This window comes from Gossypium hirsutum, chromosome A11 (assembly GCF_007990345.1).
Source record: "Gossypium hirsutum isolate 1008001.06 chromosome A11, Gossypium_hirsutum_v2.1, whole genome shotgun sequence".
Classification (NCBI taxonomy): domain Eukaryota; kingdom Viridiplantae; phylum Streptophyta; class Magnoliopsida; order Malvales; family Malvaceae; genus Gossypium; species Gossypium hirsutum.
Genome location: NC_053434.1, coordinates 3157364 through 3172226, shown reverse-complemented (window position 1 = coordinate 3172226; position 14863 = coordinate 3157364). Strand labels below are relative to the sequence as shown.

The 14863-nt window shown below is 27.4% G+C and overlaps 2 protein-coding genes across 2 annotated transcripts; both read right to left on the bottom strand.

Moving 5' to 3' along the window:
* Positions 1 to 2208: 2208 nt before the first annotated feature.
* On the bottom strand, positions 2209 to 3860 carry LOC121209629 (NAC domain-containing protein 100). Its single transcript, XM_041080591.1, has 3 exons — positions 3411 to 3860; positions 3022 to 3299; positions 2209 to 2948 (listed from the first exon to the last, which is right to left on the bottom strand). The coding sequence occupies exons 1-3, from the start codon at positions 3586 to 3588 to the stop codon at positions 2406 to 2408; spliced, it is 999 nt and encodes a 332-aa protein (XP_040936525.1). The 5' UTR covers positions 3589 to 3860; the 3' UTR covers positions 2209 to 2405.
* Positions 3861 to 13197: 9337 nt separating this feature from the next.
* Positions 13198 to 14769, bottom strand: LOC107910913 (uncharacterized). Its single transcript, XM_041081562.1, has 5 exons — positions 14690 to 14769; positions 14521 to 14625; positions 13612 to 13813; positions 13425 to 13496; positions 13198 to 13349 (listed from the first exon to the last, which is right to left on the bottom strand). The coding sequence occupies exons 1-5, from the start codon at positions 14767 to 14769 to the stop codon at positions 13233 to 13235; spliced, it is 576 nt and encodes a 191-aa protein (XP_040937496.1). The 3' UTR covers positions 13198 to 13232.
* Between the last annotated feature and the right edge of the window lie 94 nt (positions 14770 to 14863).

Sequence of the window (14863 nt, the reverse complement as noted above, 5' to 3'; positions counted from 1 at the left end):
TTCAATTTCGAGTTAATTTCGATACTGTAATTACTGTTTCAAAATAATTTTCCCTTCTTTCAAAATCCCCAACGTCCAATCGGTTTCGAATTATCCGCGAGTGAATTTCTTTTAAAAAGTGAATACATGCCAGATGGATTTTCTATTGAAATTAACATTTTGTTTTTATATATAAATTATTAAAAATATAATAATTTAATATAGAAAAAATTCATATATTTTATGTTGAATTTTTTGTTTGAAAAATCGTATTTAGGTATTTACTTAACTTAAAAAATATTAAAAATAAATTATAAAAATTAAATTAAAGCGGAGTAATAGATTTATCAACATCTATGGAAGCGATAGTAACTTTCATAATTATATATCTATAATGGAACGAAGTGAGTGGTGGAGTAAAGCATGTCAACTGTAAAATGATGATGAATTATTTTTAAGAGATCACATTCAATAAGTTTAAACTTTGAAATCTAATATATATAATTTTATTTGAAAAATATATTATTGATTGCTAATTATGATTAAAACTTTAACCACTCCATAATGAAAAAGGAAAAACTTTAATGGCTCTCTCATTTCAACCGTTGTTTTCAAAATTAAATCAATTAATTAAATTGAGAACTAGTCATGATATTAGTTTGGAGAGAAATTAAGTTAATTGATTTGCACATTAATACAGAATTTTTGAATCGTGTTAAAAGATTGATTGAATCGAATTTTTCTTTTATTTCTTTAAGTTAATAATTTATTTGATTAAACTAAAATTTATTTACCTAATTAATTTGATGACTAATTCAATTCTAAAAACCTTATTTTCAATTATTTCTACATAGTTTGGCCTGGGGGGGACGACACAGTTGGTGACGGCGGAGGGAGCGGTGGAGGGGGCAGGCCGGGAGGTCTATGTCTGTCCATGTCATCAACAGATGTGGGACCCCCATGGGACAATTATGTCAACGTGTCCGCCAGACATTGGGGATGAGGCAACAACTCAAAACGTGAAACGGGCTGGGCAGTGGGCCCCACTTGATTACGTGTCTACCGTTAAGAATGGCCGCCTAAAATCGACCTCATCTTTCTTTTGTGGGCTCACCCCAATCAAAAAAATACTTGATTAAGGGTGAGTTTGGATGGGCGGTGCGTTTACCTGCGGTTAGTGTAAAAACAGCGGTGGCGGTGAGATTAGATACTGTAGCGATACTATAGCGTGAGACAAAAAGTAAACTAAACGCACCGCACCGCACTCAATCGCCCATCCAAACCCACCCTAAGACTTAGCGCTAGCGGTGGGGCTGCTTAATACGAATTGACGTATTTGCCCTTAAGATGTAATAGAGACTTGTAAAATTTTAAAACTCTTTATTAAAGCCAGGTTCATATAATTTGCCCTTAAGGGTTATTTAATCTTTAAAAAATCTTTGATTAGTTTGGTCCACTTAATCCGTGAGCTTCCTTACAGTTAAAGGATCATGTCGTGTAGATCTCTAAATTGTATTTCGGGTGGCATGTGTATAGGTTTTGGGACACTATTTTCTCACGTGCCTAAAAATCACGTGTTATTTTAACCTAACATAAATTTTATTTTATTTTATTAATATTATATAATATTTAAATTTATTTAAATATATCTTGAAACAATTACAATTTATAATTATATTAATAAATAAAAATATAAAAGAATCGAATAAAATTCACAAACGAGATATAAACACATAACAACTGAATATGATAAAATTAAAAAGGATACAAAATAATTATTTTGCTGAGATTAAATACTCATACATTGCAACTGTGCTTGGTCGGACTAATTTAACAAAATATAAAGGAGTTAATGAATTACGAAATTAACAATTGGATGATTTTTTAACAAGAGATTCTGCGGGCTAATATATTTATTTTTTTTAATGTATAAAGATTAATTTATCTATTTTCTAAGTAAAATAAATAAAATACAATCCCACTCTTAATATAAATATTTGCAAACTACTTTTACCGAAATTGATTTTATTATTAATAAGTTAAAAATCACCATTCTTTTATTCAATTTTGTTTTTTATATGCTCTTTAATATTACATTTTATAGCATCCACTGGTTAGGCTTTAATTCACTTTCTCTCTGTTTTCCCTTTGTTTTTCGCACATCAACAATCTCAAGCCCCTCGTTATTTTTAAGTTGCACAGAATGTATAAAAATTACAATTAATAATGTATAAAAATTACAATTAATTTCATCCCATTATGCTCCAATTTTCCAAAACAAGAAAAAAAAGTTTCGATTAAGAAAAATCTATACAACGATTCAACTCACCATCTTTTCCAAACAATAACAGCAACATGAAAGCTTAATCTTCTAAGTTTATACATTTTCGTTTCAATCCATCAAATGCTTTTTTTCTTTTTTAAATTCAGTAATGCCAAAAACAATCAAGATCCACTGGTCCAGCTGAAGAAGAAGAAGGTGCATGTTGATCATCAAATGTCTTCTTTCCACTCTCCCGATTCGATACAACAGATAACATTTCTGGTTTTCTAACAATCTTCCTCTCCGCTTGAACCTTCGATCCATGGTTTTCAATCAAAGTCCTCAACATCGACTGTTCTTGCACCGAACCAAGGGATTCAAAATCAGCAGCGTAGAACGGGTTTTGCGGGAAAACATGACAAGGATTCGACGAAACGTGAAGAGTGCGATTATTGAAATTGTGATCGATCGTGATTTGTTGGTTTGCTTGAGGACCGATAGGATTGGAGAAGCAGGGCACGTATGTTGAATCGGCAAAAACAGGTTCGCATTTGCCGCCATTGTACGGTGAAGAATCCATTAATGGTGGTAAACCAGTAGCAGGACCTAATTCATTGCTTAAACAACTAGCCTTAACCAGGCTTGAAATAGGAATTTTTTTCCCATCTGAACTCTTTTGAAATACCCTGCAAATCACCCATTCATTCTGCCAAAAAAAAAAACCTCCATTAACAAGTTGATTCATATATCATTCTTAAGAAAGTGAATTAATGATTTACCTTGGCAGTTTTAGGGAGATTTTGGATTGAGAATTTTCCATCAAGTCTATATTCATGCATGACCCAATTGGTTTTAGCTCCTTTAGGAGCTCTGCCTTGGTAAAAAACAAGAGTTTTCTTCATTCCAACCAATGATTTTCCCATGTAAATCTCTTTATCTTTCCCAGTGGCTTTCCAATACCCAGAATCAGTGGCTCTATTTGTTCTCAAACCAGTTGGGTATTTTCTATGTCTCACACAGAAAAAATACCATTCTTTTTCTCCCATTTTCGCCTTCCCTGTTTTCCAAGAAAAAAAACTAAGAGAAAGTGTTAGAATAGAAAATTCCCGGGAAACAAACACACCTAGGACAAAAAAAGGAAATAGAAAAGTGAAAGAAGAATCTTAACATGGTAAATCCCAGGGCTCAGATTTGTTCAAATCCACCTCTCCAATAGCTATTGAACTGAAACTGATGCCAAGAACTTTTTTGTATAAATATTGGTGAATAAGCTCTTCATCTGTTGGGTGAAATCTGAAACCTGGGGGCAAATCCATTATATCATCTTCTTCACCAATGTTTGCCATTTCTTCAACTTGATCACAATCTTGGTTCCAATCAGAATTCACAGCTTAAAATCCTAACAGAACCCACACTTTATATGTAATCAAACAGCTGAAATATTTCCCAAAGCACCTAAAAAGAGAAAAAGAAAAAAACAGCAGATAAAGAACTCAAAAGGGATTCAAATGGAAATATGTGCAACAAAGCAATAAGGAGAAAGGTTATATAAAGCTAAGTTGGAGGTGAAAAAAGCCAAGGATTTGGAGAAAAGGGAGAAGCCATGGAAGTAAAAAGTAGTAAACCTTAAAGATGGATAGGTTTTAAAGAGAAAAGAAAATGAAAGGGGACAAAATAATATTTAGTCCCTAAATTTGGTAACTTTTATCATCTTGGTCCCTGAATATTTTTGTCCATATTAATCCTAGAACTTGGCATCTTTTCCCAATTTGTTTCCTGAACTTAGATGTTATTAAGGAATGATGATCATGTGGCACTCCTTTTTTTTTTTTGGAAAATATAAATTTTTCATAATTTATTTATATTTTTTAGTTTTTTTAGATTATATATATTTAAAACTTTCAGGTGATTGATGTGGAATAATCTTAAAAGTTTCACTATAGAATTCAAGTTCAAAAACCAAATTGAGAAAAGATGCTAAATTTTGAGATTAATGTGAATTAAATAAAAAAGGGACTAAATTGTGAAAATTTGACAAGATCAAGACCAAATGCTGTTTTATCCCAAAAAGAAAATAAATAAATAAAAGCGTTGCTTGATATTATTCTATTCGTGAAGACAGAAGAGAAAGATACGTAGTATTTAAGGCAACCTGGTGAGCTCTTTAATAATAATAAAGGATGTAGCAAGAAGAACCTCTAAGTTATAAGGAATTTGAACATGAATTTGATTTAGAATTTAAGGTTTGAAATTTGAGTTCGGTTTCAAATTTAACTTTGACTTTTTTTAAAATTAAATTATTTGGAAATTTATTTAATTAGCTCATTCAGTTTAGTTAATATTGATATTGTTGTCAATATAAGAGGATATATGTTCGAATGTGTTGAAACGTGTTTATCTTCCTACTTAAGGGTTGGAATAAGTTATGAGTAATTTTAAATATTGTATCAACTTTACAACTTTCACTTTCACAATTAAATTAGATTTATTTAATTTAATTTATATTTTTTAATTTTTAAAAACGTTATATTATTTGATTCATATATACATTGTCGTAAAATATACACTATAATATAATTATAGTAATACAACTAATGATGATGACTATAATTTTATTCTATCCTACCTAATTGTTTGATTAGAGACAATTCTGAAAAAATCATGCACTTAATTTTCATCATAAGATGGTAAATGTATTAAATATAAATAATAATAAATAATGACTTCGAAATTTTGAATTAATACTTACATTTACTGCCTTTTCAATAACTTTCATATGTTATGATAAATTATATAACGTTATTTGGGCTTAATGTATGGTAGCTGACTTTGATTTTTATTTTTTAATGTCAAACACGTAATTTTTTTCGATGCAATATTAGGGGTAGGAATGGAATAATATGGTTTGAACCCATGTCAAGCAAGTGCTTGACAAAAGTTTTAACCATCACTCTATTCAAGTTAAGACAATGGCATGTGTTGTTTTTAGGTCTAATGTATTACTTGTATTTGATAAAAGTAATACATTTTGATATTTGAAGATAACAGTGTTAACCTTTTAGTTTCAATTCAAATTTTAAAGTTAATTTGATGAAAATTCACAATTAGCTAATAATATTAGCAATTAACTTAGTTTTTCTACCCAAATAATATAACATATATAAATAATTACTGAAATAGGATAGGAAAACAATTAATTACCGAATTAGGCATTTGCTACAATAAATCATCGGTGCCGCCTGACCATTCGACGGCACCACCCTCACTTCCCTCCAATCATTACAGCATGATTACTTTTTAAAAAAAAAAACTGATGTCACCATTATATCAGACGGCACTAGTAATAATTTTAGTATTATTTTAGTTGAAAATTTAACAAGTTAGTTTAGTTGGTTGGATAGTTAAATGTTTGAGTTTTTATCTCTAAGTCTCATGTCCGATTCCTCTTTTACTCATATTTGCCTTTTTTGGTGCAGCCACTAGGCAACATCAGTAATATTTTTTATATTTTTTTAGTTGAAAATTTAATAAGTTAGTTTATTTGGTTAGATGGTTAAATGTTAAAGTTTTTGTTTCTAAGTCTCATGTTCAATTATTCTCTTATTCATATTTGTATTTTTTGGTGTAGGCAACACTAGTAATATTTTTAGAAATAAAAGCTCTAACATTAAATCATCTAACCAAATGAACAAACTTATAAATTTACCAACTAAACAAATATTTATTTTTTTTAAAAAAAAGTAATCATGCTGCAATGATTGGAGGAGAAGTGGGGGTGGTGCGGCCGATTGGTCAGGCGACAACGGTAGTTTATTGTAGCAAATGCCTAGTTCGGTAATTAATTGTTTTCTTATCCTATTTTAATAATTATTTATTTATTTTATATTATTTGAGTAAAAAACCCAATTAACTTTCATAAAATCAATCGTAAAGCCCCTATTAAATCACATGCATTAAATTGTATTTGACAAATTAAATGTATAATTAAACAAATTCACAATTATCACTAATTTTATTCTATTAACAAGATCATGAAAATTTCAAATATAACAATATTAGTAATTAACTTTCACTAGATCAATCCTAAAGCCGGAATTAAATACTAAAAAATTAATATTATTATCTTTTAGTACCAAACTATTTAACTTTTATAAAATGTAAGTACTAAATTGGACAAAACAAATACATATATCAATTTAATACAAAATATAAAACTCAAGTACTAAGTCTATCATTTATTAATAAGTAATATTTGTAATTTTATTGGAAAACTTGAAATTTTACAAATTTTTTTTATTGGTGGAGTGATATTTAAGAGAAAAAAATATTATTGTAATGCAATGGCGGAGCCAAGAGATTTGTAAGAGACCCGAACTCTTCTAAAATAGAAATTTTTTATTTAAGTCTTTTATAATTTATAAAATTTTAAATTAGTAATAATAAAAAATTGATTTAATCATTTAAAAATTATAAATATATAAACTATTAAAATGATGAAATTATATTTTTATTATCGTAAAAATATACAATTTAATTTCGACCATTTAAAAAACAATTCTGACTCAGCCGCTGTTGTAATATATACAATCTTAAATAAAAACCCAAAATAGATTTAAGTTTTTGGTAATGCTAATTGTTATATTATTATACAGCAAATAAAAAGTGATGATGTATTTGGGTAATGACAAAATTACTGTACGGTTAAAACTATGCAAATTGCATTTACCATATATCTCGGTAGAGAATATAAATAAAGATAAATAATTTGTTCCAAGGCAATTATTTATTTAAGAGCATGTGGGTAATTTTTTTTTTTGGTTAATTCACTTTCGTTTGATTTTGATATTTGTTAGAAGATTTGGTCCAATAAGGTTTTAGGGATGTTGATTTTATTGGCTGTGTTTGGCCAACATGTATTATTTTTTCTATTTTTGTGAAAAAAAAAGTTTATAATATAATTTAGTAGGGCACACTTCGTGTATAAAAATTTACGTAATAAATTAATAAAAAGTAATATAAAACTTGAATGTGATTTTGATTGTTTTTATAATAAAAATTGTAATTTATTGAATTCAAATTTTATGATTTTTTGTGTATGTATTTTTCTAGGTTTATTAAGATTTAAAAAAAAATTAAATAATATTTATCTATTTATAAAAAATTAAATAATTTTACAATTGAATTAAGATTTGAATAATACCAATTCAATTAAACTCGTATATTCAATACAAAATTGACTCATTTATCCCCATTTTGTTTCTAGGATTATATAACATTGAAATGAAAAAAAATAAAAGCTTGTTCAACTTTTTTTAATTTAAGCTAGGGGTAAAACGATAAACTTTTTTTAGAAATAGTCGAAATTAAATTATAATTTTTACAATAGTAAAAATATAATTTTATTATTTTAATAGACTATATATTTATAAATTTTAAAAGATTAAATTATTTTTTTATATTTTAAGAGGATCAAAGTATAATTTTATCTTTACTAATTTAAAATTTTAAAGGATTTAAGTGAAAATTTTACCATGTTAAGGGAGATCGGGCTCATGATAGTACCCCTAGTTTCGTCCCTGATCTAAGCTTCACTCGGTAACCTATTTATAAGTTAATTAAAATATTAATTTTTTTATAATATATATTAATTTTTTACAATTAAATTTACAAAAAATACAAATTCTAACAGGAATAATTACTATTGGTAATGAATGTCTATTTTTAGATTGATATCGAAACATTAGAAATAGAAAATTTATAGAATTTTTTTTTAAATTTTATGCTCAATTAAATTTTAATCAAATAAAGAAAAAAGAATATTAGCAGCACACAGTTTTAGAAGAAAAAAATAACATGTATTCTCCTAATGAATTCCAACTACAAATTTTTTATATTATTAAATGAGTTATTTATATCAGATATCCTTCCATTATATTTTTATTTTAATTTAGTCCTTAAATTTCAAAATGTTTGATGTTATATCAAACATATCATTCTATTATCGAAACCGTTAATTTATGGAATAATTTATCATTTTTTATTAAAATATAATTAAAATATTCTAAAATTAAAGGACCGTTTTAAAAATATTGCCATTAAAATTTAAAAATTTAGCCTTTCCTATTAAATGGAATAAATTTCTTGTTGATTAAGATTAAATTGAAGTTAGGTATACGATATATCTCAAAAAAACAAAAGTTAGGCGAGTGAACGTCCAAGCATAGGTCAATTTTTTTTCTTTTCCTTTAAAAAGAGATTCCCAATCCAATTTGTCCAATTAAATTAATAATTAAATTTAAGATAATATAAAAAACTATCTCTAATTTTGTTTCTATAAAATCAATTGTGGTGCTGATGTTTGACAACCACAAACATGTAATAACCTTTTTGAACTCTAGAATGTGCATTAATACCAAATGCTAACTTCACTGTAAATTTTAATTTGATCCCACAAAAAGATTTTACCCACTAACACACATATAATCTAGACTAAAAATATTGGAAAAAAAAAAAGAGAAAAAGGTTAGCATATACTAGAATCACCCGTTTTAGTGTGTTTTTCTATTTAATTTTTAAAAAAAAAGATAATGAAATGAGATTCCATGTTTTAAAAATTAAAATCAATCATGTATTTTTTTTATAAATATAATAATACATCTGAAAAGAAAAAAAAAGTAATGATCAACCCGTAATGACAAATGATTTTGTTTGAAATGAAATTTTAGTTAACATTAAATGTTGGGTTCAATCCTGATTAAAAATGATGATAAATGAAAGGGGTCGATTGAGAAAAAAGTGTATATATTATAAGTTTTTGAATATGTGTTTAAAAGTTTGATTAAAGAGAAAGGATTGTGTGAAAGATAGACGTCACATCATATTGTATCAATTATTAATTATTTAATGTCATTTTAATATTTTTTTTTATGTCATTGATATATTATTTCAGTAATTTTTTAAATATGAATCTTGAACTTTAAATCCTAAACTTTAAATCACGAACTTTAGACCTTGAACTTTGGACCACAGACTCTAAACCTTAAATCTTGTTTTCAGGTCCATAGTCCAGGGTTCAAGTTAAAAAAAAATACTAACATGATGCGTCAATGACATTAAATAATTAATAAGATATATAAAATGATGTAGCGTCTATGTTTCATGCAATCATTTCCTTTGATTGAATTGGTTAAAATGGGAATAATTGATTTTTTTAATGGGGTGAATATATTAAAATTATATTTTTAATAAATCAATAAGAAAACTATTTAATTAGTTAAAATTCAATAAGAATATGAATGATTAATGAATAGATAATAAATTGATTTTATATATTTTGTTTTCAAAATTTTATTTATAAATAATGAAATTTATACATTTAACCAAACATGTTAAATAATTATTAGTTGAATTGATATTTATTTAGGGTAAATATTTGGTATTTGATAGTAACAAGTGGTTTTAAAAAACTAATGTCTTTTTTTTAAATATATAATTTTTAATAATTTATTATACTCTCGACTTCTCTTGCTTGTGAAATTTAAAATCTCCAGATAATTTATCAAGTAATTTTCCATTTATTTAATGTTATAAACAACTTCTAACGATTAAGGGTATTTACCACCCCCAAGTGTGGCTTGAATTCAAGTTGCGTTTGATGTTTAAACTTTACCTTATTATTATAATTCAAAAAAATAAACGTTATAAACAACTTCATAAATACTATCAATTCAACAAGTTGAAACAATTAGGTCGAAAATCACATATTTGATGGGTTGGATTTTTTTAATTTCCCCAAATCCAATTTCTAACCCTAAGTTCCACTCAGTAGTGCAGCACAATCTGAAGGCCAAATTGACTAAAAAAGTAAAAGAATAAAAGAGGAAAAGGGAAGAGACAATAATATAAGCTTATCTTTACTATAAAAAAGTAGTTTTAATCATATATTGTTTTAGTGATAAAAGATTGGATTTTAAAAAATCATCTAAGCCCTATTTTATTAGTTGGATTTTTGACAGGATAATTATCTAATAGATTATCAGCGGAAATTTTTAGATTTTATAAATGAGTTGAAAATGAGATAAATGTCACGTTTATTTATATTTGTTAAATTCTCAACAGTTGTGAAATTTAAAAAATTCCACTAATTATATCAAATAATTTTTTATATAAAATATAAAATGATTGTAACTTATTTTTCATATATTTAATTTTTTATGGATGTGGTTAAATTTACATAATATCCGTATATTTACAAAATTATTTATCAATATTTAAATCTGATAGAATTAAAAATAAGGTATTAAATTTAAAGTTTATTTTGTTTGAACTAATGTAATTTTACTCTATTTTGGTTAGGATTTATTTTTACGTTGTACTTTTTCCAATTTTTTTAATTGATTTAATCTTTTATGAACTTAATATTTGATTAGAAATATAATTTTTTTGTTTAAAATTTCACCAAAAAATAAAATAAAGAAGCAACAAATAACATTATATCTAATATCAGAATCAAATGTCATTCATCTTTGAACGAGAATAATATATAATTTTAGCTTTGTCCTTTTAATTTGATTAAATTTTAAAAAATATATTTTAAAATCCCTTTTTTTATCGACAAAAAACATATTATTTAAGTTTAATTATAAAAATAAAAAATAATTTTTACTGTTCGAAAGTGACTAGATACCCAATAATTTCGTGACACGCGTCAATTAATCAACATTCATATCTGCCACGTACCTATGGCAGTTTTTGTTTATTCCACATGATAGCTTTTCATTGTATTTGCTAAACATTCTTGGGTTACTTTAATAAAACCCAAGAGTTGACTATTGCCCTTGGAGCATAAGTCGACAAGTTTCTTATATTCTGAAACGTGGGCTTAGACGACACTTGGCTTAATTATATGTACAAATCATTACTCCATTCTCGTCCTCCTAAGACTTGCGAATTTCTAAAATTTCTAAATAAATATAGATAAAGTGTATGAATTTTTTATTATCCTTTTAAAAAGGTTTAATTTATAATTTGAATAATTACATTTATTTATTTTAATAATTTTATTATAAATTTTGATTTTAGTTGTTCTTTTTATACAATATCTAAAACTAGTCATAGTCACTTCTCGAGCTGTAAATAGGAAGATAATGCACTTCAATACACTTGAACTCACGTTTTCTTTCATTGATAACAATGCCTATACCAATCAAATTAAAATTTAATAAATATAATTATATTTATTTTTCATTTTGATATTTAAAATTTTATTAATTTTACAATAATATAAGCTAATCTTTCTTTTCCCATTTTTTAATCCCAATCTAAGTGCCACATGACCAAATCAAACTTAAATTTTAACTATGCATCAATATTTTTCATGGTTGAATTTATTAATCTAAAATAATGTTTTTCGATTTGTTAAATAAAAGGATAAACAATTGATAAGAAATAAAGGATGTATTTAATTACCTTAATCAAACTAAATTCGGTCGTATGTTAATTTGTCACCATGTTAAATAATGTTCAAGAAATTAGAATAGAGTAGCCATTTCACAAAGCCCAAGGCCAATATCTAGATAAATTGCAGGTCAAATTTTGTTATTAGACCTTGTACTTTGAGTAAATTGTAAATTTAGTATTTATATTTTAATTTAGCCATTCTCAATCTCTGCACTTTTAGAATTTTAAAATTTTAGTCCTAGCCAAATGACAACTATTAAATTATGAAGATAAGTTTTGTTGCTTTTAAAATTTAATCCGTCAAACGTATTATCAAATGTGTAGGGCCGTGTCAGCTTGTCATATCCACATATTATTCACAATAAATCCAATTAATGGATTTAACTTTCTTCATTTACATAAGAATAAAATTTTGAAATCCGAAAAAAAAAGACTAAGAATGATCCTGTTGGAGAACATGAACTAAATCTCTAACTTTACGCATAATATATAACTATAGTAAAATTTAACCTAACAAAATTAACTGCTGCTGTTTTGTCAAACTAAATTGTCAAAATTTGAAAAGTTCAGAAACTAAAATTAATCAAATTAAAGTACATATATTAAATTCACAACTTATGCAAAATACATGACCTAATAGCAAAATTTGACCTATATTATATCTAGAAGTATTCATGGGTTGGACGGTATGCCCGACTTGATCAAATTTACCCGCTTTGAATCAGATTTGAATTTATGTTTCTCAGACTTAAGCCGATTCAATTTAATTTTTTTTTATTTTTTAAACAGTAAAAAAATAAACTAAGCTTATACTTAGACTTAAAGTTTTTTTAAAATCAAACCAACTTAACCTAACCCGAACCGCTAACACTTTTAGTTGCTTCATGTGAAAATGTTGTATAAATTTTCTCAAATTATTTTTATTTAAGTTCCAGAATGTAAAACCTCTATTTTATTTTGTTCAACCTGTAAAACCTCTATTTAAATTTATTATGATTGAAGTTCATATATATTACGAATCATGTAAGTACTAATTAAATAATATTTAAGAAATTGGATTGGAAATTCAACTCATTGGATCTTCCAATTTTCTTTATTAAATTAATCAGTTTGATTAAATTTTTTAATAATTAAAATAATTTCAATGTTAACTTTATTAGTTAATAAAAAAAATTAAGGGTTCCAATCTCATCGATTACGAATCATAAATTATTTATGTTATTGTCATCATCTGTATTAAAATATGACACTAACACACATGATGTGAAAGAAAAAATTTATGTAATTTTTCAAACTAGATTGATATCTGTTTAATTCACACATGATACAAACTCAATAAGAACTTTGATGTAAGTATGAATATATATATATGCTTTATACGTATATTACATATTAAAATTACCTACATAAATGCATTATAATTATATACTACTCATGCAATGTTGCCTTACAACACTAATACCACAACAATACATTATACTTTTAACCTAAATTTACTCATTACCAAACATACAGCTTACAACAATTTAACCTAAGAAACCTTTTTCTGTTTCTTGTCCTGCCACTCCTTGATTTCGGCTTTGATCTTTGCATTTACAAGCATGTGAAAACCAGGATATGGTTCGTATCCGAATAATGATCGAAGAACCTGTACCAAATCAAAAGCTCAAATCACACTGTTGATAACTTTGCATGAAGGAACATGGAAGATACTTCGCCCTACCTCGAGCAAAACAAAGAAAGGAGCCATTAGAAAAGCTTGAACAAGATTGTCCAACAACGCGGGTGCTCGTTTCTACAACGAATATAAGCAAGTGGTTTTAAGAGAGTTCGAGAAAAGACGATTAAAGCAAAAAAAAAAAAAAAAAGAAAGAAAAGAAATTAATTCTACAGGTTACAACATTGCTCACCTCGAACATTCCATGGCCAAGAAACTGTCCTGTCCAACAAAGCAATTGAGATACCAGCACAACCTGAATGGAAAAGTATGGAGTCACGATTTGAAATAGAAGGAAAACCGTGTTTTGCAAAAGCGAATAACCAAATGTACATGACTGAAAACATTGAAGGTTAAAATGATGTTTGCAATCCGAGAAGCAATATAGACAAATTCTTCAACATAACAAGTAACTCTTCCTTTTGTACGATAAGTTACTCTTCGATTCGCTCTTTTGATTTGAGCATAATCCGAGTTTTCTTCGCCTTCCACCACCACCCACAACCAATCCATTCCTCGATGAAGCATTTCTAATTTTTAACTTGATTTCTGTTCTTTTGGCTTCTCCAAATTTTGTTAATCGCTTCATTTCCCACTCGAAGTCTCCACTTTCCTTTCTTCGCTATTTCCATTTGAGCAAAACCCGAATGTGATTCACTTGTGCACGAGCAGATTTTGCAGGCCTCTAGCCATGTGCTTCCAAATATTTTTTGTGTTTCATAGGTTTTTCGATTTAGTACAAATTTAGGAAACATAGGTTTCGTGTAGTAAGGTTTGAGGTGAATAAAGATTTTGTTATTTTTATTATGGGGGAGAGCTAAGAAAAGGAAAGGGGCGGAATTTAGTTTTGTAGGTTGTTTGGCTAGCCAGAAAGTGAAGCAAAATGCAAGAAAATTTGGGCACAGACTCAGAAGAATGAATAAACCCTTAAGAAACCAAAGTGAGAACAGTAACATGACCTACAACATTTTCTATTGAAGATAACGGGCTTATTTTGGTTGATCAATAGCGTTGAAAATTGGGGGTTTGATCAGGTTCCCGTTAACACTGCAATGAGCTTGGGGTTGTAGCTACAATAGTTGGGTATCAACTTGGCATTAACAGCACCATTGAGATGTTCTTACGTTTCTTCAATGAGAGAAACAAAGCTGCATTCAAGCTAAAAGCATCTTTGGCAACATCCTTAAAACGCAATACATGACAGTGTCTAAAGCAGCAAAACAAAACAAAACAAATTAAAGCAGCAATACAATATGGCATTAGCGGCTCACCGCCTCTTTCCCCGGACTCGACCACTGCCTTTTCCACCACTACTGCCATTGGATTCCTTGTTTGTATCAGGTTGCTTCATCTCATACGGTAGGATGCCAAAAAATAAATTATTTGGTCTACAGCCTTCGAACCTGCTACCTTCGTGTTACTAGCTGGAAGCTACAACTAACTGA